This window comes from Sitodiplosis mosellana, unplaced genomic scaffold (assembly GCF_009176505.1).
Source record: "Sitodiplosis mosellana isolate CC-2019 unplaced genomic scaffold, AAFC_SMos_1.0 Smas_scaffold_2, whole genome shotgun sequence".
In the NCBI taxonomy this organism is placed as follows: Eukaryota; Metazoa; Arthropoda; class Insecta; order Diptera; family Cecidomyiidae; genus Sitodiplosis; species Sitodiplosis mosellana.
The window spans coordinates 5,659,986-5,681,832 of NW_022595245.1; the positions used below are offsets into that span (position 1 = coordinate 5,659,986).

The following is a 21,847-nucleotide window of genomic DNA, read 5'->3' on the forward strand; positions in this document are numbered from 1 at the left end:
ATGGACTCAAAAGAATGTATCTTCAACATAAATATCTAAAGCTGTCAAACCCAATTGAATTCTATTCCAAAATCGAACTCTTAAAAATAAAAATAAATTCAATAGAAAAATTCCACACCAGTAGGTAAAATTTGTTTCATGGATCGAAACACAAAAAACAGTTGGTTTTGAAGCAGCCACTTTCTTTTCGTACACGCAATGACGTGTGTCTTCCAATAACATTAGGAAATTAATTTCAACACAACGGGCAATGAAATTGACAATATTGAACAAAATTACTTCAGAACTATTGCAAAAAATGCCAATTTTTTTTGCCGTTTTGTCATTTTCATCTTCCGAATTTTTCGCCTTTCCGATTTGAACGGAAGATTTATAACGAGCCAATTGTTTCCATAAGCAGTGAACAAATCAAAACTTACTGATATTCTTAATGGCCGTTAGAACGAGTTTGAATCCATTGGAATCGGTGCCCCAGCCATCGGTCATGTATTTAAGCGTCAGAAAGTTACTTTGAGTGATAATGTTTCCAACTGATTGCTTTGTATTTCGACAAGAAATGTCCATCTGCAAAAGTGAAAAAAAACTTTTCTTGTTAAAAAAAACAAAAGCCCAAACAATTCGCTTCATTGACAATGAATATACTTTAGGTGCTCCTGTTGCATGTGCTCCATCATAAATGTAAAGATGATCGTTACAGTCCAATTGAAGAGCATCAAAGCGTACCAAAAATCGCTGCAGAATGGAATGTGTTTGAAATGTTAACGCACCTGTGAACAAATACATTTCATTTTTGTTATTCGGTTCAGCTAAACATAGGAATATGATTAACATACAATCCAAGTTGCGTTCGTTTTGCGACCACAGTACAGCACCGTCCGTTTTCCGATAGACCATTTGCAAGAAATGAGCCTTGCACAAAGTTTTCATTTGGACTACCAAATCGAGAAAGAAAGTAAAACAAATAAAAAATTATTAAGACAAATAATTAATCATGCTTTTTGTATACAACACACACAGAGCTAGATTTATCATCATTGAAGTTTATTTGCTGTAACTTTATTTGCACCTTTTTACAAATTATTCACGAAATTATGTGCTAAGAATGTAAATGAGCTTCTTCAAGAGAGGTAGGTACCGCCAGCATTCGGCAAGTGAAAAGTTTTGTAAAAGTGTGAAACCGGTGCGATTATATAAAACTTGTTGAAAAGTCAACGGAATATTTCTAACAAGCAAACAACAACAACAACAACATCGAGAGAAAGAGAGAGAGAGAGAGAGAGAGAGAGAGAGAGAGAGAAAAACCAATTTGCGAGACTTAGAGCGATAAATGTGTCTACTTACAACTTTTATTGGGTTCTCCATTGATTTGATGAATATCGCTGGTAAAGAGAACGACACTAATCCAAACGATAAAAAAGTTTTTTCGCCGTATAAATGGCCAGAAACCAAGTGATGCGACATTCATTATCGCCGATACGAAATTCCATCTCATTTTTTCGATTTGAATGAAACTTTGACATCGAGTCTTATTTGATGATTGACACGATATGAAAATCACATGAAAATGAATAGCATGCAATTGGCTATCTCCTTTGCGCGGAAATTACTCTCTGCAAAAAAAAGATAAAGGTGAGTGACAATTTGTCGTTGGTTTTTTTTCCCTTTCTTTTCGAAACACTACAAGTTTGATTTTATTTTTCTCTTCACTAAACTTTATAATTCGATTTTTTACTTTGAAATTTGTTGTTAGTTTTTTCTTTTTTCTTTTCAAAAGGAAAAATAAAGACTTACGAATCATTTGTTGTGGGAAAAAAAAATCCGATATGCGATTGCTGATAAGTGTTGTGTTGCTTTTTTATATATTTCGTTCTGAGTTAAACAAAAAATCACATCGTTTTTCACGCGAAAAAAAAGTGGCGCTCCTTATTGAAAGCTACTTTCAACAAGATTGAATTGGATCACTGCTGCCTTCAAAAAGATTAAAACTAGAATGATGCCGCTCGTTGTTTTGTGATTGTCACACCAAAAAGCGATGCACTGGTTTCGAATTCACCATTTAATTTTTCTCTCGTTTGTCGTCGGATGAAATATCATCACTCTTTTTTTTTACTTCAACAAATTACACACATACATTCTTCATGATTTGGCACTTTTCCGACGATTAAATTTCACACGACAAAAACAACAAAAGCAACTTTGCGAAACGAATTCGGATTTTGGATGCTTTAAAAAGCAAAAAAAAAAAACAAAAACGAAAAGAAAAATGGTCGATTTTGGTTGCGAGTGGAAAAAAGGGAAGCAGTGCACCAGCACCAAAAAGAAAATTATCTTACGGCGTTGTGAACAGCGAGGTGCTGATGGTGTTTGTAGCAATGATGGTGGAGATGCGTTTGACACTGATTCTCAACATGTCTTGACAAATTTACTACACCAAATTGATTCATTCGAAAGTTTATTATTGTAGCCGTGGATTTTTTTCCCATTTCATTTTATATATATTATGATTATGGTGTGTACGTGTGAAAAGGGGATGCACAGAGTCGGTGTGTTGGAGAGAGAGTAGTTTATTAAAGTTCAAGTGGCTGTATTTGTGTGAGTGTGTGTGCGTATGAATGTGTGTTGCAATCGACTGTTCATATTGTGCGGCGCATAACAATGTGTGAGTCAATCAAGGGGTGCTTCATTCGAGTACTATTCTATGGAGGGGCTGGACAAGTATGCAGCCACTCACAAGTGGTAAATCAAACTCCGCAAGCTCACTCTCGCACTATGCTCCCCTTAACACAAATACATACACATCATTCACATCAAACGATTACGAGCTTTGAAATCAAACAAGTTTTTCTTCAAATAAACCATTCCTTTGATAACATTCTGAACTTTTATTGCATTCGAGAGTGAATATAAAGAAAACAATTGATAATAATGTACGAGATGGGAATAAAAATGAATTCAAATGGACGGAAAGAAAGTATTTTTATATGAAGGCATAAAATTCAGTAGTCACTTTTATGGACTGAGATAGTAATGTCAATTTTTGTCTTTTTGAAGCCGGTTTTCAAACTAAACCGCTTAAAATCCCCTCAAATAAAAATGAAATTGAGAAAAACTCCTGGATAAGGTGAGCGTAAGCTTTGTCTATTTTGTCGCTGCAATGATTTAGCTAAAAAGAGATTCCAATTCGACTGTAACCAGTTCGTATGAAGCTAAGATTCAGAGACAGAAATTTTTAATGAAAAAACTAAAACCAATCAACTATATCCAGAAAACGTTAATAAAAAATTGTATGTACACAAAAAACGGTTTTTTCATTTCTTCAGTTTTTTTTTCTTTCAGGTGAGATCTCTTTTAAAGGTCTGGTTTTTCTTCTCTCATCTTTTCTAGACTGTCTTTTCCATTTTTTGTCTTTCTCCATCATGAAAAAAATCTCCATGCAATAGAGATCTCGTAAAGAAATTCCTCAACACACGCGCACAGATGGCCATTTATGAGTTTGAAATATTGTATTTCATTTGGTGTTGAACCGAAGAACAGTAAAAACTGTCATTTATCCACTTGCAATATCACTCTGTTGTGATCAGCAGTACCAACGACAGCGTTATCGATAGTTGTCATAAATTGTGCCTGACTAAAAATACTCGAAAAAAACTCATTCTCAGTATATCTCAATTAAATCTTTTTTTAATTTCATTACAAAAGTAACTGATTTGCGTCAAATTCTGGTACAGCAGAAGTGTTTTTCTTTGCAATTAAATGAATTGAATCTTAATTTCTATGAAAGATGTTTAAATTTGTTTATGAATACAAGCCGGATGGCTTAGATGACCATGAGTCGTGGAGCGATGTTCATGGACATCAATTCCTGGAACAGTAATTTTGCCGCGTAAGGAAGCCGAACTTGGGAGATCTGAAAATGCGAAATATTGAATCGTATCACATTTAAAATGGTATTAATATATTGATTAAGATCATACAATAGAAATCCAACCAAGGGTTTGTTTGCTTACCTGTGTCTTATTCTTGCATCCTTTGCACTCGAATGTGTTGTTTCTCAAGTTAGCGATGGCAATCAAACCGCAGAAGTTACAGATGTGTACACGATACGGATCGGACACTTCGAAAAGACGTTCACGCAGGAATTGAGCGGCACCATGGGATATTTGACAATCACGCTCCATCTCACCGAAACGCAAACCACCATCACGTGCACGACCCTCCATAGGTTGACGCACCAAAATCTGCACCGGTCCACGAGCTCTGGAATGGATTTTGTCGTCGACCATGTGCTTAAGACGCTGATAGTATGTCGGACCCAAGAATACTTGTGCATTGATCTTTCTGCCCGTATGGCCATTGTACATGACTTCGTTGCCTCGCAAATGGTAACCGTACTCTTGCAAGAATGTAGAAATTTTCTGTACATTGACCGCATCATTGAATGGTGTAGCGTCACCGATTTCACCTTTGTTTGATCCCAATTTCCCTTGCAAGCACTCAATCAAATGGCCAATTGTCATCCGAGACGGAATGGCATGGGGATTAATTATGATATCAGGTGCGAGGCCTTCGCATGTGAACGGCATGTCTTCGTGTCGATACTGAATACCGCAGGTACCTTTTTGTCCGTGCCGAGAAGCAAACTTGTCACCAATCTGTGGGATACGCACCGATCGCACACGAATCTTGCAAAATTTGTAGCCTTCACTGTTCAATGTCAACATGACTTGATCCACGATACCAGTTTCAGAGTTTCGCAAAAACGTTGAGGCGTCTCGTTTTGTGAAATTTTTGATTGTTCCTTCCAACTGAAATGAAAAAGGTGAGCGTTAGCAAACGATGAAATATGTTGTCAAAAAGTTAAATAAAAGTCAGCTTGACTGACTCCGTGCGAAGTCAAGTTGTGTCTTAGGATTCAAAGAATCCTTCGTGTGATATCAATCCTTACCTCATCATCATTTTCAGCCAGCGTAATTGTTTTGCCAATAATCACATCGTCACCGGACACACGAAGACCGGGCGCAATAATACCATCATCATCCAATTTGTCGTAAAGAGCGTTTCTCATGCCTTGACACGTTTGTCGGTTGGGCTTTTCGAATTGTTCCTCTTGTTCGCCGCTTCGTTTGTTTTCTGAGTCTTTGTATGAACGGTAGAACACGGATCGGAAGAATCCACGCTCTACAGCTGATGCGTTTAAGATAACACTATCTTCCTGTAATTGAAATAGAAGGAGAAATCCCATATAGATTAGTCCATGTTTTCGAACGTATTCTTTGTACATTTTGGAACAATCTTAAAGGTCTTCTCTGTTCCAACGTCAAATCCGGATCGGATTCCGAGAGAAAATGATAAAATTGTACGTAATTCTCAATATCCTCACCTGATTGTATCCCGTGTAACATAAAATAGCGACAATTGAATTGATACCAGCGGGCAATTCTCTGAAACGCAAGTACTCCATCGATCGTGTGGTAACGAGCGGTTTCATTGGGTAGTAGAGAACGTGAGCTAGAGTGTCCATTCGCACGTGGAAATTGGTAATGTAAACGCCCATAGCTTGTTTACCCATAGCGCTTTGATAGGTGTTACGTGGACTCTGGTTGTGATCGGGGAATGGGATAATTGATGCGCAAACGCCCAAAATCATGGCCGGATGAATTTCACAATGTGTGTATGTCGAACAGTAAGCATATTCTTTATTTTCCTTCAAGTCATCAGGTGACATAGCAATCATGACTGTTTCCTCTTCCAATGTATCAATGTATTCAACGACGCCCGATGCGACGAGTACCTGCCAGTTGTAGTTGTTGAAATCTCTCTCTTTCAGCAGTTCAACGTTGTTCCGCTTGAGCAACAACTGACCGTTTTCAACGATAAGCAATGGTCGACAAATTCGACCAGCATCAGTGTAAATACGAATCTCTCGATCACGAATATCTCGGACCATTGATACTTCCGATACAATGATGTCCATCTGTCGTCTCAGTTTTCGCAGCGTGGCCATCAATTGTTCGGGATCACGATGAATACCGACCCAGCAACCATTTACGAAAATCTTTGTAGCATCAGCAATGGCGGACGGTGCAATTTCTTCCAAGTTTTCCATGGACCATTCCTCCAAGAACTCTAGAATTGGCGACGGCTGCGAACCGACCGAAATGTAAGCCATCAGCGCTAAATTCTTGACCAAGCCAACAGCAGCTCCTTCTGGCGTTTCGGCTGGGCAGATCATTCCCCAGAGCGTATTATGCAATTGCCGCGGTTTGGCCAATTTACCATCTCGACCAATCGGCGAGTTGACACGACGCAAGTGAGACAGTGTCGAAGCGAATGTCAACCGGTTCAACACCTGTGATACTCCAGCACGAGCTTGATGCGCCTTTTTCTGATCGCCCCAGTTGCCAGTGGCCAGGGAATAACGTAAACCGTCGGTGATGATTTTCGTTTTGATGGCCAATTCCAAATTGAAGTCTTTTCCTCGGTCGATGAACTTTTGAGCATACATTCGCACTTCTTTCATCAGGTTTTTGAATAGACCGCGGAACAAGAAGGCGAGCAATGGACCGGCTAAGTCAAGACGTTTGTTACCGTAATGATCTCGATCGTCCAATTCACGACGACCCAATGATGCCAACAGCAATCGGTGCACCATGTAACCAAGAAAATATGCTTTTTTCGTCTCACAGAAATCTGACACGCCGACATGTGGCAGCATTTCTTTTTGCAAAATTTCTTTCGCGTATTTGATACGTTTGTCTTTCGTGACACCAGGCCGTGCTCCTCTCGCACCAATGAAATTCAATGCGACATTTTGTTCTTGCACCACAAACGCTTCGTCGAGTGACGGTTTAACCATTTCCATCATTTCGGGATCGTCAAAATCATAGATGATGTGTTCGAGAATATCACGATCGGCGACGAAACCAAGCGCTCGGAATACAATCATAATGGGAATTTCTTGTTTAATATACGGTAAAATGGCAATTATACGTTGACCAATTGCTGATTTCTTCAAACTCTGTCCACCGCGCGCCATCATGTTCACCCAAAGCGTTGACGTTGGCCGTGAACTGTGTTCCAAGCACGAACGAATCTCAGTCTTGAACGCATATTTACCATCCTTCATACTGAACACGTACACAGTGTTTGTGGCCATTTTCTCTTGGGCAATCAACACTTTTTCCGAACCGTTGATGATGAAATAGCCGCCGGGATCCAATGGGCATTCGTTCAATTCGGTCAAATCACGATCGGTCAATGAGAATAGCAAACAGTATGTGGAACGCAACATAATGGGAATCTTTCCGATGAACGTCTTCTGATGCTGTGTTTCAATCGCATCTTGACCTTCGACAATTTTCGTTTTTGTTATGTCGACGTACAGTGGCGCTGAATAGGTTAAGTTTCGTAAACGGGCCTCGTTCGGCATCATAGGACTTGGTGAACCATCTTTTTCCCAATGTGTCGGTTTTGACAAGTAAATTTGATCAAATTTCAAAACGAAACGAGGCTAAAATAACAAAAATTGGGTTTTATCATACAACTTTCGCTGTAATCACTTCACTAAGAAGTAAAAAATGATTTTTTTTACCGGTGTTTCGATTTCTCCAGACGTGTGCTGAGCTTCGGCTTGCAATTCAATGGCCGGTGAGTCTTCGACAATTCGTTGCACAGACATCTATTGCGAAATGTGTTGAGATTCAATTAAATTGCACATTTCGTTAATATTTGTTGCGTGGAAACAATACAAACCTGAATAAATTCATCGAAACTGTCGAGCTGTTGTCGCACCAAACCTTTTTCATCGAAGTAGGAGTTGATGACAATCCAACACGCCTCCTGCCACAGTTCATGTGAAATCTCCTCATCATTCTCATCTTCGTAGGTTTCTAGAAATACAATTTATTGCAATTGACTACATAAAATGGCAAATATTTTTCCAAAAACCACAACTTTGCAGTAAAATTCGAAAAGAAATTGCATTTAATTGCGCAATAGCTTTTCATTGGCAAAATAACTATGAAAATAGCGTTGAATTTATCTTCCGTCATACAAATAATTTCAAACTCAAGTAAAATATCCACTTTTTCTAGCTTGCTTAGAGTTTTCTCTAAGTTTGCGTCAAATTCTCCATCCAAAATCATGTGAAAACGAAAGATATAGAATGTTTTGTTTGTTCAGGGGCAGTCGAGTCTATTCAAAACTGTGAATAACAATGGCTGTGTTCAACCGGTATGGCATCGTTGCACAGGTCGGATTCGATTTAATTTCTACATGGACTATGCGGCATATTTTCAATATTTACCTTCTTCATTTTCGTACATATTGCTTAATTTATCACGTTACAAACAGAAACTAATATCTAAAACACTTTTCCAATGGTAATTTTTAGAAAAAATATGTGTGACTGTACGAAGCACGCCAAATCGCAATAATCACTTCTTCGCTTCTGAATTGATGCGGCTGTCAGTGTTCTGCCAGATGTCTATCATATTGAGTACGATGACAGTTCGTCAGCGTTAAGTATAAATTGAATGATATTCAATGAGAAATGTTAAATGAAATCTACTGGAATATTTAATGTTTGGAAATGATTCACAGATGAACCAGATTGGAATTTTAACTATTTTCAATTAAATTCCAATTGAAATAGATACAAAAAAACCTTATTCCTTGTTCACTATTTCTGCAACAAAATCCAAAATGCATCGAAACGACCTTCTACACACATGCGCCGCCCGGTGTCGGTCGCCCAAACTAATGCCGACTTGACAGAAATATGTACAGAGAATTATTATTTACAAATTGCGATTGTATTTTCATGTAAGTTTGTGTACTTTTTTTCTCTCTTTTTCTTTGCATTCAAAGTGCTGTGATGAATGGAATGAATCAAAAATACAGCAAAACTAGATAAATAACTCAATCATTCTAAGCAGGAAGTGTGGCAAGTGTTAATATTGTTATTGCGATGTTTACGTAAAAGTGTTTAGTCCCAGATCAAGTGAAAAGTTGTGTGAAAATAACAAGATAAATCATAACTTTCACGTACAATATAGTAGCGTTGAGAGAATGCCAAAATCAAGGTTGTTGAACAATACAAATAATCATTATGATGAAAAAGAGTATTTAATCCCGAATAATCAGCATGATAAAAAGACAAACGAAACGAATGCATCTTATCACAAATCGTTGGCAGCACAAAATTCAGATATGAATGGAATAAAGGGTGCGAGTGCAGCTGCAGTAACAACAGCAACAACAACAACAGCTTCGAATCGATCGAGTTCGAGGTCATTATCATCGAAACGACCTGTTTCATCGACTGCATCAAGTGCAGCAAATGTGAAACCAAACACCATTTTGAGTTTAGAAGACCGTGATATTGTTGTCATTGATAATGCGGATTACAAAGAGTCAACGAGCAACGAGGCCACAGTCATTGTTGTGGAAAAACCACGAAAATTGCATCAAAAGGCATCTGGTGATATAGATTTAGCGGAATTATTGACGGAAACCAGTTGGCCCGCATCGGCGGGCGATTTAGCATTAGCATTGAACAATCGAACGAGTGGCGGGGCACCGTACAATTTTAGTAGTGGTAGCACAAGTACAAGCAATTCATCAATTAGTTGTCAACAGCAAGCGAACGGAAACACGTATTCCGTCGAACGAAATCGGTCGAGGAACCCATTGTCACACATTGGCCAGTCCAAAATCACCAAACGGAATGCAAGCAGCAATACAAACAACTTTGTCACCACCGGCAATCTAATCAATTTGGATTCGGACGGTAGCTCAGCATCTGGATCGTTTGACTCAAATCCAAGTGAGTATAATAATTCAGGCTGTGATATTGTTTGACTTTGCGTTTTAAGCGCGCCAATACTTTGGATTATCCTTTCACCAGCGATACATTTCGTTTGAGCATAAACAGCGATTTTATGATTTAAAAAAGCGCATGCGTAACGTAAACATTGACTCAGAAAAACGCACAACACTTTGAGCAATTTGCTCGTCTTTTTATTTTCAAAAAAAAGCACAATCAGTCGGTGCGCGGCTTCGAACAGACATTCGGTCTAATTATAGACGTGTATTTTAATTTGACTCAGTGATTTTATTTTGGCTGTCACTTCGACTGAACTTTGGCAAACATTTAATAGCCCTTTTGTAAGACGAAGTAGTTTTTTCTCTCGATTGGATAACGATTAGAATAGAGAGTTCGATGGAATACAAATACTACGATAATGATCACATTCCATTGACAGTGCTCGAATTTTGCAATGGGAAACACACGCCACCTGTGACCAAGATCAATGGTCATCGAAAAGGTTGAATCTTGTGACGAAAAATCTAGTTAAGTACTTTGATTGACTTTCGATTTTATTTTCATTTCAATAGAAAAAGATGAAACAAATCATTTTCACGGCGGACACAAAGCAAAATCGAAGTCAGCCGTCTCGACGGTTGTTGCGAAATCGGATCACTTGTTGAAACTGAATTTGGACATTGGATCAATGGTTGAGGTAGGTTTTAACAGTTCATTTTGTCTATTTTTAACCGACTATTTCGAATGACATGAACTATTTTCTCGTAGATAACTCGTGAAAATTGTGAGAATATTTACGGCGTGATCAGATGGATCGGACATTTACCGTGTACAAAAATTCTTATGGTTGGCGTTGAACTGGAAGATGAACTTCCAACACAAACAGTCGATGATGGCACAATAAACGGGGTCAGATTGTTTACATGTCCTCCGGGAAGAGCACTATTCGTGGAACCACAGCAATGCACAGTTGATCGACGATTCCAAGATGTGAAGCCACCGTCACAATCTCTGTATGAGAGCGAACGGAAAGCGGCCGAAAATTTCGGTCACATTGATTGCCCGATAATTGAAGGGTCGGTCGTACCGTTAAGTGCGTAATTTTAAAGCTTGATTAGCTTGTTCAGAACTTCATTTGTTGTTGGTTTACAAATAACATCGATTGAAATGAGTTTTATTGCAATAACTGAACTTTATCTCACTTTTGTAGAATTTGTAAAACTTCAAGAGCTCGAAAAAGTGTCTGGCAAATTCAAAGGCATTCAAGGCCACTACAATTCATGTTATTTGGATGCAACGTTATTTGCAATGTTCACATTTACCTGTGTGTTTGATTCATTACTCTTCAGACCGGCTGATCCAGAGGTATGATTCAGCGATATTTCAACAAAGAGTGTTTTTTTGTGAACGCTTTTGTCAATATTGTTCTTTGTTGGTATTAACACCGCTATTTGTTCACCTATTTTTAGGACATTGTAAGCTATGGCGAAGTACAGAAAGTATTGCGAGAGGAGATTGTGAATCCGCTTCGAAGGAATTTATTTGTTCGTGCCGATCGTGTGATGAAGCTGAGACAATTGTTGGAACGATTGAGTTCAGTGACTGGGCTTACGTGCGAAGAAAAAGATCCAGAAGAATTTCTCAACAGTTTATTGACACAAATCATGCGAGCTGAACCATTTCTAAAGGTAAATTTGTCTTCACAACTGTTATGCTTCGGCTTGCTTGCACATTTTCACTTTGAATTATTTCTATTCTAATTTTTATTCGTTCAATTTTACAGTTAAATTCAGGTCAAGATGCATTTTACTACCAACTATTTGTGGAGAAAGATGAGCGACTGAATTTTCCAACCGTACAACAATTGTTTGAGCAGAGTTTTCTTGCGTCAGACATCAAACTGAAGGAAGTCCCTTCGTGTTTGATCATCCAAATGCCACGGTTTGGCAAAAATTTCAAAATGTATCCACGCATTTTACCATCTCAAGTATTAGATGTTACCGATGTCATCGAAGGATGTAAGCATCACGCTTTTATTCACCATTTTTAATCATTTTTTTTTCAAACATTATATCGAATATTTGAGTGAAATAACGAATTTTCTGTCTTTTAGCACCTCGTCAGTGTTGTGTATGTGGTAAATTGGCCGAATTGGAGTGCAAACAATGCTTTGGCTCATTACAATTTGGAGCTGGTTTAGAGACGACAAGTTTCTGTCGAACTTGTTTGGACAAAGTGCATTCACATGATCGTAGGACAAATCATATCCCACAAGAGCTTAAAGTGCCACACGATTTTCTCATTATGGCCGATCATATAACGGTGCCGCGCATTTTCATGGAACTATTTGCGGTTGTGTGCATTGAAACGTCACATTACGTTGCCTTCGTGAAATGTGGCTCTGGTGCCGATGCACCCTGGTGTTTCTTTGATTCGATGGCCGACAGAAAAGGTGAGAGACAAGACAATTCTGATTTTTCATTGAATTTTGACAAAAGAAAATCCACATTTTTCCATTGCATTTTAACCAACAATATTTTACGTACGAATTACTTACCTCATGCTAATAATTTCCGGTATTTTTTTCCCACGGTCAAGGTGAACAAAATGGCTACAATATTCCTGAAGTAATTTCGGTGCCAAATTTACCATTATGGCTATCCGAAGAGGGTTCGAAGGAGCTTAATGAACGTTATCTTAGTGATAAATCGTTGCCAGAGCACGCAAAGCGGCTGTTTTGTGACGGTTATATGTGCATGTATCAAACTGATGTGATGATGTATAGGTAAACAGATTGTTCTTTCGTCAAAAAGTAGTTAATTGTATATTTAAAACCTAAATCATAATAAACAACAACAGCAACACAAAAAATGCGGACACTTTTGAATATTTTACGTAGCAAATGTTTTGCATATGCACTTAACAACGATGATGATCAGTTTCAATTCAAGCATTTGAATTGAAATGATCAGTGGCGCAAATGTTATCTGTAAGAGCTGTATAATCAACGAGTTCATTTAACGACGTGATTTATTACGCATGTCGAATGCTGTGTACATTTTTGAGTATAATTTGTGAAATATTATCATATGGTGCAAATCGAAAACACTTGTCCCGTCAAATATTTATTCGTGTATAGTTCAATTTCAATTCAGATTCATAAAATGAATTAAAAAGCAAAACTTAAAAAAAAATGTTAAGAAAAAAATTCAATCAATCAAGCAATTTATGGTTGTTTCTCTTTCTATTCAAGTTTCAAAAGCATTGATTATTTTGAGTATTCTTTGATGAATTTATTTAGAGAGTGAGGCATTGCCTCGGTGACAGAAGAAAATAGAAGAAAAAGAAAAATACATACAGCTACAGAATATTTTGAACAATTAACCGAAAATTTGTTGTATTTGATACAATTAGACAATTTTGAATGTAGACAAATTTGGTCTCGAACCAACAACACACTCACACAAGTATAGGTGAACCTTGAATTTTTGCAATAATTACCATTTAAGAAGATATCTTTGAAGAACAATTTTAAACATAAACCCGCTACAAATAAAACATTTAAAGAAAAAATTCGAAACAACACACAAAACAGCCACAAGAATCTAATTATACTAAACAAATCTGTTTCTCGTAATAATACTGTTGATTAAACTTTACCTTGACAAATTTAAAAAAAGAATTATTGACGAACTCACTTATTTATTAAAAATAAAGAGAAAAAAAAAGTAAAACTTGATTTAAATTCTGTTTTGGCGTTTATTTCATAATTTTTTGATTTTTTGCCCTGTGTTCTTTGAGCGAATTTATCTTTTTTCGTCTTGCTCGACTTCCACCACCCAATTTCTTTCGAAACCATTTCTTCGGCGGATTTTCTTTAGGAAGAGTTTTCGCAAGTAGAGCATCCGTAACGTAATCGGGAAGGCGTGTGAAGGGCTTTTTATTTTGTTTTGCTCTGTAGTTACTGTAAAGAAGTCCTCCTTCGCCAATAAAAATCACATCAGCCCGCATATCGAAACGGTCGGAGAATTTTGACTGAGGAAAATTGTTGAGATACACGGTGTGTACTCATCAGCTTTAGACGTATCGATACCGGTAAAAACAGCATCTGCCAAAATGCCTGCAACGTACGATCCGTATCAAATGTCGGTCAAGCAAAGAAAAAAAAACTTTATCAGCAATGTCAAAGTTCTTTCAAGTTTGCGCTTTGAGATGCACTTTCAATCCCTTACTTATCATCATATTGCAGAAAGTATTTCCACAAATATCCGAATAAAACAAACCAAATTAATAATATTGCTTAATATTTTGCATTCATTTAATATCACATTGTAACAGTCGGGTTTTTTGGTAACAATTTTCAATCGTTTTAACTGAAAAAGTAAATGGAGTCTAGAACGCTCTTCAATTTAAAGTTGCCCTTTTTCGGAAGTTTCATGAAAATATGCTCATTTTTCGGAACACCCCGAAGATCAATATTTTCCGTAGCTGTGCCGGTGGTGGTGGTGGTGGTGGTGGTCTTCTTCTTTTTCTTTTTCAGAATATTTACTTCGGGATATTTATCTCGGAATTCGCTGCAAAATAAGAACAAAAATTGAATTTGTAAAGTAAGTTTTTCGATTTTCCAATGTACAACAATCACAACCTGTGCAATTGAATAAGTATAATTTTTTGTACTTACATTTCATATTTCTGGTAGAAGCTTTCAGCCAAATCTTCGAGAATGGGTTGCGAGTGTAGTAGGATGAATTGTTCGCGACATATGCGATTCATGACTGACACGGTGCTTGGATGTGTCCAGAAGCAATCGTGAACTGAAACAAATGTTGTGCCGACCTTTTCGCAATTCAACGATGTCAACATCATATGGCATGAATCGAGGGAGTGAATGAAATTGGGCGAAAAAGCATTTTTCTCTTTGAGTCGATTCACACCTTTTTCATTGTAAAGCGTTTTGATCGTTGCGTTTGATAGTAGTTTAGAATCTCGTGTATATGGTTGAATGACTGGTAAACCAAGCGGTGTGGTCCATTCCACGTGTTTCGATCGGTATTTACTTGAGATGTATTGAGCAGCTATCGTAAGCCAATCTTGGATTTCTCGAGCGGATGTAAACATCTCTGATAAGCTATCGAATGTTTTTCGTGTTAAATAAGCGGACGCTTGTCCCAATGATTCTGATGAAAAATCAATGTTTTTCAATTGTTTTTTGATTTGCAATCGGGCTCCGTAGGCTGTTACACCGTATACGGTGGTCATGACGGTTTGTTTGACAATCTTCCGCTTGATTAATCCTTCCAAGTCGGCAGCCACTTGCACACCATTGCTAGCGTCTATCTTTCGAAGCTCCTCCACTCGGGCGGCAATGGTCGAATACACATCTTGTGGTACTCGGGATGGTGAGAGATTCACACTAAACGTCCGAAACAAAAACGGTTAATGACAAAAAATTAACAATAAGTTTGAATATTGGATGTTAGTTTATTACCTAGCTGCACCGTCAATATCACGACCCAGCGCAGCATAATGTTGCAACCCATTACAAGAACCATCTTGATGAATTGGGAAGCCACTCATGAACTCTGCTGGATTTGGTGAACGCATCGCATTAGCAATTTCCATACAAGCAGCCAATGTTTGCCAAGGTTCATCAGATTGTAACCACCACTGGTGCCCATCCAACGGATTATCAGCTGAATCCAAAATGTCGTCAATGATTTCATTTGCATACGCCAATCGATCCTGAATCGATTCTCGTTTCTTCAAACCAGTCAAATTGATGCAGTGCAGTTTTAGCCAGTCTAATCCAGATTCACCCAGTGGTAGTTTTTGATGGAAGCACAGCATTGAACGTGTTAGATCCGCGCTCAAATGTGTTAAATGGGGAGGTACTGTAGAACAAAAATTGAATGTTAGCCTAAAATTCATGATAATTTGAAAATCTAAAAGTCAATCACCTGGATAGCTTCTTCCTCTAAAGTCCATGTTTGTTGGCAGCCAAAATGCTCGATCTCGGAAGTGATTGGCCAACGAGAGTTTATAAAGCGTATCCGAGTACATGCTCATCAATTCATTTTGTTTTTGTCGGTATTTCTCATCGTTTACATTTCGCTGTCGTTCGATTTGTGCTCTCGTTACACCACGATATCGAAGATGATCATCGGTGAGCATGTCATCTGGTGTCAAAGGAACATCGAGTTTTCTATCTCCGCCAAGATTAAAGATTTTTATTGCCAAATCCAGAATTTTCGTATTCACACGCCATGGTATGCTGCCCAGTTGATTGCAAGCATCCAATGGTGGGTACAATTGTTCTGGTGGTGCTTGACTCACTAGGTCATTTTGATATGTGTACTGAGGTGGCAATCGCAGTAAAATCGTGTGTAGGTGCAAGTAGCCACCACTTTCTGCTGATGTCCATGGCATTGGCGGGCACAACATTGGCACTTCGTTCGTTTTGAATTTTATGATCTCTTGTTTTGACTCACGCAACAGCTGTGTGAAAACTGGATGTGGCCGAATTTCTTCGCGTGACACAAGATCTCGGTTTCGGAAGAGTGAATATACAACGGGTGCTAAGTTGACTTGGCTGCTTTTCGGATCCAGAAGGTTTGCGTCAATTTTAATATTTTCCAGTAAAATTTTGAACAGATTACGTCCAATGTCACAACGCACTCCCCACGGCCAATTAATGTGTTTTTGGAAGATGCATGGTCCTGTGTGGCGCGAATGATGAATGATCCGTTGCCATAATTGGCGGGGGTTATCAGAGCATATTCCAGAGCACAAAATTTCTCGGTACGTTTTGTGCAGTTTCCTTATTTTTTCATTGACACCATTTTGCTCACGGAATTTCATCTGATACTTGTGCATCACCTTTTCACCTAATCCGCCATAGATATGAACAACAGTCGGCGAATACAATTCACAACTTAGTGCCAATGATTTTAGTTCATCGATCAAAATTTCCGTGTATTGTTCAGGCGTTAATAGACGCAGGTACGGGTAAATGTTAATTGATTTTGTGGATTTGGTATTCATTTTATGCTGTAAAGTATTCAGTTTCTTTCGAATGGCATTGGCAATATCGACTTGCCACTGTTTGGTCATTTTTTCCAAGATTTCACGATGCAATTTCACTCTTTCATTCAAGTATTTCGATGAATCCATCATTGTGACATTTTTTACGTCAATATGGCCCTCTGTTTCATTCAAAATTTGCTCCGCTGTGTATGCACCCAATTGCTCAGGAGTGAATCCACTCTTCGGCTTTGATATCGGATGTTCTGTCTGCGAATTCAGCTGTGGAATCACAATTTTCAATAGATCAGATACATTTTTCAGTGATAATTTTCTAATGGTTTTGAAACTTACAAATTCATTGGGTTTCACCTCAATACTTTCGATATCTTCGTTCAACGAATCGAGCAATTTGTTTGTGTAACCCAGTTGAGGTGGCGTATAAACGGGCTTGAATGAAAAACGAACCTTCCAAATGGCTTTCAGTACATATTTTCGTTGATCTTGAATGAATTTCGACTTATCCATGATATCATTCAAGGAAATGCCCTGCAATTTTATGGAAAAAGACTGTATCAAACCTGAACAACACTTACTTTGACTGCTGAAATATGAATAAATTTTACCTGATCTTCAGCTTTCTCAATAAATTTCTTAATTAGACTAGAGTTTTCTTCCGAATCATTCATTCGGCCCAAGCAATCCAGTACATTCATATAAACTTGTGGTGTGATTGGAATATTTTCAGCAATCAATATGTTGTAGATATGATTCACACGCGGCCATTTACGTAGCTTTGAATATTTTGTCATTAAATCATTGTACAATTCGGGATCGTTGAGTATAAATTTATATTTTCGCGATGGATTGGTTTGCCGAATAGACATTAGCACGGCAAAGGCACGTTCCGTCAATTCCGAATTTATGCATGCATTGATATAACACTTTAAGTTTTGATTTAACGATCTTTGTTTGATTGGTTCATACTCCTTTTGAAGCTCAGTGTCTGTCTTAGGCAATGGTTTGACTTTTTCTATTATTTTTTCTTCTTCTACAACTGCTGGCTGCAATGGGTTTGCACGAAGAAAACTTTCAAAACTATTTCTAAATTTTTCTAACAATTCTGAATTGGTTCCTAATGCCATTCGAAATTTTTCGGGCATGTTAAGCAATGGTTCTTCATTCAACCGCAACAGTTGTTGTTCAAGACTCGTTTTTACTTCTGGCATTTGTTCACTCATGAATCGCGGTAGTTTTCCTCCCGTTAACAGTTTCACTGATTGTTGCACTTGCGATGAAGACGACTCAGTTACTGCAAAGAGTTCAATGTTGAAAAAGTTGAATTATTATTCGAATTTTAGCCTATAGGCCAGTATATCAAGATAATAATTTATAAATGGATTAAAATTGATCCATTTTTCCACTCATACCTTGTGTGACATTTGTTTTTAACATTCTAAATCTGCGAAATTTGTCACGTACAGCAGGCTTTAATTTAAACTTTTGAATATTTCCATCGGCTGCTGAACTTTTTTGCCGGCAATTGATGTGATTTAAAAATAATGGTTGCCTCGTCACTGAAACAATGATAAAAAAATTTAGCCATTTCATTCAGAATTGGAAAATCTGTTAAAATTTAGTACCTGAGTTATAATTTTTCACTGTATTTATATTGCGTTCACTACATCCGAATTTTCGATAAATCGGACAACGGAATAAAAGTCGATTTCTACTATTAACAAAATTATTTATCCACATAACTCGCTCCATTTTGATAGAAATGGCAAAGAAAAAATTAAAAGAATTAAAAGTTCTATAGTTGTTGGTTCATTGCATAACACGCTAGTTTCTATTGATAGACAAATGCGCCATATTTCTCGTGTTTTCTCAACGTTGACAGTTGCTCTTTCGCTGCCTCTCGGTGCGAGCATGTGTTTTGGGGTTCGGCATTTACATCTGTCAAATGTAACAAAATACAACATCTTGACATATCGCCTATTCCGTATATTCAACACACTACGTTGATATCGTGTTGTATTTTCACCAATTTGTTTTTATTTACATTCATATGATGATGATGGGTCCAATGTATATACTCTATTAGACAGATGGCTTCGTTGCCTACGTTGTGCATTGACTTTAATTGCGCGAGTAGTAGCGAACGTTGAATCGTTGTGTATATATGGGCAATTCATCTACAATGACACGTCGAGAACGCGGCCAAGAATAAAAGGGACAAGTGAATGAAAGTTTTTTTTTTATTTCAGCTAAAACAAAGAGGCTGTACAACGATTTAAAAAATTTTCGATTATCATTTGTCGGACGGAATTATTGCGGTGAAGAAGAAAAATTGTGCATGTGAGAAATTTTTTTTTTTTATAAAATAAATCCGGAAAAAATTCCAGTTAAATGTTTGACCGATTGGAACATTTCTTTCGCAACCAGGACAATATGATTACAATGGTTGCGGTGCTCAGTGCTTCAACTGTAACAACAACATTCTTGCAGTTCTTATCGGGAGCGTATGTATTTGATCATGTCTATTTATACACAAACAAACACTGAATTTAAATGGTTTTGCACTTGTTCAAATGTTCTCGTTATCAGGTTAGTATGTCGAAAATTCATACAGAACAAAAGCACCGGTGACTCATCAGCGTTTCCATTTATTTGCGGCTTCCTATCGTAAGTCAAAAAGGTTTTCTTTAAAAAAAATGGTTTTTATGATACAATTGACGCAATAGAGGCTACGATCATTGGCCAATTAATTTTATTATTGAATTGCAATCAATATTATTTATCTGTTTGTAAATTTCCATTGCAGCTGCAGCTTATGGTTGAAATATGGCATACTGGCGAATGAAAAAACGGTCATTTTGGTCAACACAGTGGGAGCCACATTGTTCTTCAGCTATTTTATAGTATTTTGGATGTTTTCCGTCAGTTCAAGTGCCCTTTATCGCCAGTTTTTCGGTGCTATTCTTGTGCTTGGCTTTGTACTCTCGTACACCGAGTATTATGAAGAAAATCGAGCTGAAGCCATTGAAGTTGTTGGTGAGTTTTCAACGATAATTTGCGATAATCGCTTGAAAATACGCTAAAAATAGCTTCTTTCCATGGCCAACTGGTCGAAAAAGTTCAATCAACCCGTTTTTTTTTCAAACATGATCTCTAGGCTATATATGTTGTGTGATAACAGTGTTATTCTTTGCGGCCCCTTGTTGTATGCTAGTGGAAGTGTTCCGAAAAAAATCAACCGAAATGCTGCCACTTCCATTGATCCTAATGTCATTCATCGGATCGGTTCAATGGTTCGCATTTGGTGTCATCGCAAAAGATTTATTCCTGCAAATTCCGAATCTCCTTGGAGCATTACTCTCAGGCACTCAGCTCGCTCTATTTTGCATTTATCCAAATAAGCAACGCATATCCAGTACATCAACCTCAAGCACCGATATTCCATACGCAATATTTTAAGAAATTTCTGTTTATTAACCTACTAAGACAGATCTGTTATGCAGATTTAAAAAAAAATAATTGGAAACCAAAACCATTTCGTTGTGTGTGCGTGTGAATGTGAAAAGACCTTCATACGCACATACAACGCATAATGATGTTATACCTTCAGTTTTCACACTCGGGTGATTTCAAATATGTATTCTTTTAAGTTTTAACCATTGCAATATATAAAATTGCGTTAGTAATCCTACAGATTTATATTTAACAAAGATGAAAAAAAATGAAAGACAAAAACCATGTTAGAATTTAATAAAATGATTATATTTCCATAACAAAGAAAAATATGTTTGATTTCATATTAACAATATTCGGATTCATTTGAGATGTGAACGAGACCAGCATAAAGTGTCAAATCGGTTTTTTTTCGCCACAGACAGCGCTGATGGCATTCAATTTCAAATTACCACACTGAAAATACTGAATTCGTTCATCAAAACCATGTGTTTTTCGTGCCTTGTTCGACGAGTGCACATACGTCTGTCTCACTCACCATGCGTTAATTGTATGTGCCGCACAGTCGGTTTTGATGATGTGAGCGAGAGAAAATGAGTTGCTACGTTCGAACATTGGCTGTATTTATGTTTTCGTTTTATCAAGTTGTGAATTCCTATGTGTATGAAAAAGAAACTCGTGTTGGTCCTTTACCTTCCCGAACTTAATGCGGAATACACACATTATTGCGACAAGCAAATTAATCGTTTGAAAAAAAACGTGAAAAAGTGTGATTCTCCATCGGGATTTTTTGCAAACAAGTAATTGTGTTAATTGTGAACATTTGAAGAAAGTGAATTTTTATCGAAATCAATTTTTTTCTGCCGAATTTTATTTACTGCCGACACATTTTTCCAACTCTTAACCTCTACGAGTAAAACAACGTGAGTGATTTTTTTCTACGCACATTTTTTCTTCCATTCCGGACATGATTTTTACCTCTTATCTTCTGATGATATAACAAATAACTTGCTTTGGAAAGGAAATATCAATGAATTTTATTGAATCTTTCGTTTCAGTTGACTATTTAGACAAAATGGTTGCTAAAGTTAAAGGAAACAAACGTAAGCAACAACCAGAAGAGGCCACACCATGGGCTGAATTGAAAGATGGCGTTTTGGTTGCCAACGAGAAAAAGGCAAAAGTTGTTGATACACCCAACAAAAAGGTATTGGATCAACGGCAAAAAAACTATGAACAATTTCTGTCGGAAGACATCAAAAATAATTCCACGTTTGATACATTAAAGGATGCCAAACCGAAAAAGGGTGCACCAGTCGTTGTCAAGAAACAAGAAAGCAGCAGTGAAGACGATAGCAGTGAAGAGGAACAAGTCGCTGTTAAACCAACACCAGTGAAGAATGGCAAAGCCAACGGTGTGGCTAATGGCAAGGCTAAACCAGTTCAAGCTAAAGAGAGCAGCAGCGAAGAAGACTCTGATTCAGATGAAGAAGAGGAGGTCAAACCGACACCAGCCAAACAAGCTAAAGT

General features: G+C 37.6%; 6 protein-coding genes across 9 annotated transcripts in view; 3 read left to right on the top strand and 3 right to left on the bottom strand.

Annotated features, from left to right (window-relative positions):
• Positions 1 to 419: 419 nt before the first annotated feature.
• Positions 420 to 2,475, bottom strand: LOC129564792 (uncharacterized; the record flags this gene model as incomplete). The annotated part of the gene is given in 5 exon segments (XM_055438931.1): positions 420 to 564; positions 643 to 767; positions 834 to 932; positions 1,342 to 1,610; positions 1,792 to 2,475. Coding segments are annotated over 4 exon segments (520 nt in total), but the record flags the coding sequence as incomplete, so codon positions are not given.
• Positions 2,476 to 3,659: 1,184 nt separating this feature from the next.
• Positions 3,660 to 8,754, bottom strand: LOC129564789 (DNA-directed RNA polymerase II subunit RPB2). Of its 2 annotated transcripts, XM_055438929.1 has the most exons (8): positions 8,666 to 8,746; positions 8,306 to 8,485; positions 7,753 to 7,889; positions 7,592 to 7,678; positions 5,381 to 7,510; positions 4,946 to 5,212; positions 4,008 to 4,805; positions 3,660 to 3,907 (listed from the first exon to the last, which is right to left on the bottom strand). In XM_055438929.1, exons 2-8 carry the CDS (start codon positions 8,322 to 8,324, stop codon positions 3,818 to 3,820), a joined length of 3,528 nt encoding a protein of 1,175 aa, XP_055294904.1. In that variant the 5' UTR covers positions 8,325 to 8,485; positions 8,666 to 8,746; the 3' UTR covers positions 3,660 to 3,817. The 2 variants fall into 2 exon arrangements, with proteins under 2 accessions (XP_055294904.1, XP_055294903.1); XM_055438928.1 differs by having other exon boundaries at positions 8,306 to 8,754.
• Positions 8,752 to 13,571, top strand: LOC129564790 (ubiquitin carboxyl-terminal hydrolase CYLD-like). Its single transcript, XM_055438930.1, has 8 exons — positions 8,752 to 9,826; positions 10,399 to 10,523; positions 10,595 to 10,919; positions 11,037 to 11,191; positions 11,296 to 11,514; positions 11,610 to 11,844; positions 11,940 to 12,278; positions 12,425 to 13,571. Exons 1-8 carry the CDS (start codon positions 9,070 to 9,072, stop codon positions 12,613 to 12,615), a joined length of 2,346 nt encoding a protein of 781 aa, XP_055294905.1. The 5' UTR covers positions 8,752 to 9,069; the 3' UTR covers positions 12,616 to 13,571.
• Positions 13,572 to 14,113: 542 nt separating this feature from the next.
• LOC129564788 (DNA-directed RNA polymerase, mitochondrial) lies at positions 14,114 to 18,826 on the bottom strand. The gene is made up of 8 exons (XM_055438927.1): positions 18,490 to 18,826; positions 18,277 to 18,423; positions 17,473 to 18,158; positions 17,201 to 17,395; positions 15,784 to 17,128; positions 15,315 to 15,717; positions 14,508 to 15,239; positions 14,114 to 14,400 (listed from the first exon to the last, which is right to left on the bottom strand). Exons 1-8 carry the CDS (start codon positions 18,614 to 18,616, stop codon positions 14,196 to 14,198), a joined length of 3,840 nt encoding a protein of 1,279 aa, XP_055294902.1. The 5' UTR covers positions 18,617 to 18,826; the 3' UTR covers positions 14,114 to 14,195.
• A 131-nt stretch (positions 18,827 to 18,957) lies between these two features.
• Positions 18,958 to 20,647, top strand: LOC129564793 (sugar transporter SWEET1). 2 transcript variants are annotated; one of them, XM_055438933.1, is made up of 5 exons: positions 18,958 to 19,204; positions 19,292 to 19,368; positions 19,454 to 19,531; positions 19,671 to 19,900; positions 20,022 to 20,647. In XM_055438933.1, the coding sequence occupies exons 2-5, from the start codon at positions 19,298 to 19,300 to the stop codon at positions 20,321 to 20,323; spliced, it is 681 nt and encodes a 226-aa protein (XP_055294908.1). In that variant the 5' UTR covers positions 18,958 to 19,204; positions 19,292 to 19,297; the 3' UTR covers positions 20,324 to 20,647. The 2 variants fall into 2 exon arrangements, with proteins under 2 accessions (XP_055294908.1, XP_055294907.1); XM_055438932.1 differs by having other exon boundaries at positions 18,958 to 19,368.
• Positions 20,648 to 20,813: 166 nt separating this feature from the next.
• LOC129564794 (nucleolar protein dao-5-like) overlaps positions 20,814 to 21,847 on the top strand; it is a 4,283-nt gene continuing 3,249 nt past the window's right edge. The window contains exons 1-3 of one of the 2 annotated variants that reach the window (XM_055438936.1): positions 20,814 to 21,240; positions 21,376 to 21,524; positions 21,606 to 21,815. In XM_055438936.1, coding sequence (XP_055294911.1) covers positions 21,393 to 21,524; positions 21,606 to 21,815 — 342 coding nt within the window. In that variant the 5' untranslated portion in view covers positions 20,814 to 21,240; positions 21,376 to 21,392. Of the gene's footprint in view, positions 21,241 to 21,375; positions 21,816 to 21,847 lie in introns of both variants that reach the window. The other variant, XM_055438935.1, reaches the window with a different exon arrangement.

What these genes read in the sequence shown, in the direction of transcription:
- LOC129564788 (XM_055438927.1), bottom strand. Translation starts at nt 18,616, where the DNA reads ATGGAGCGAGTTATGTGGATAAATAATTTTGTTAATAGTAGAAATCGA. An exon ending in AAAAACAAATGTCACACAAG is followed by an intron (nt 18,159 to 18,276) that starts GTATGAGTGGAA and finishes AACTCTTTGCAG; the next exon opens with TAACTGAGTCGTCTTCATCG. An exon ending in GATATTGACGGTGCAGCTAG is followed by an intron (nt 15,240 to 15,314) that starts GTAATAAACTAA and finishes TCGGACGTTTAG; the next exon opens with TGTGAATCTCTCACCATCCC.
- LOC129564790 (XM_055438930.1), top strand. Translation starts at nt 9,070, where the DNA reads ATGCCAAAATCAAGGTTGTTGAACAATACAAATAATCATTATGATGAA. An exon ending in ACATTGGATCAATGGTTGAG is followed by an intron (nt 10,524 to 10,594) that starts GTAGGTTTTAAC and finishes ATTTTCTCGTAG; the next exon opens with ATAACTCGTGAAAATTGTGA. An exon ending in TCAGACCGGCTGATCCAGAG is followed by an intron (nt 11,192 to 11,295) that starts GTATGATTCAGC and finishes ACCTATTTTTAG; the next exon opens with GACATTGTAAGCTATGGCGA.
- LOC129564793 (XM_055438932.1), top strand. Translation starts at nt 19,256, where the DNA reads ATGTTTGACCGATTGGAACATTTCTTTCGCAACCAGGACAATATGATT. An exon ending in TTTATTTGCGGCTTCCTATC is followed by an intron (nt 19,532 to 19,670) that starts GTAAGTCAAAAA and finishes TTTCCATTGCAG; the next exon opens with CTGCAGCTTATGGTTGAAAT. An exon ending in TGAAGCCATTGAAGTTGTTG is followed by an intron (nt 19,901 to 20,021) that starts GTGAGTTTTCAA and finishes CATGATCTCTAG; the next exon opens with GCTATATATGTTGTGTGATA.
- LOC129564789 (XM_055438928.1), bottom strand. An exon ending in GTTTCGATGAATTTATTCAG is followed by an intron (nt 7,679 to 7,752) that starts GTTTGTATTGTT and finishes ATTTCGCAATAG; the next exon opens with ATGTCTGTGCAACGAATTGT. An exon ending in TGGCTGAAAATGATGATGAG is followed by an intron (nt 4,806 to 4,945) that starts GTAAGGATTGAT and finishes TTTTCATTTCAG; the next exon opens with TTGGAAGGAACAATCAAAAA.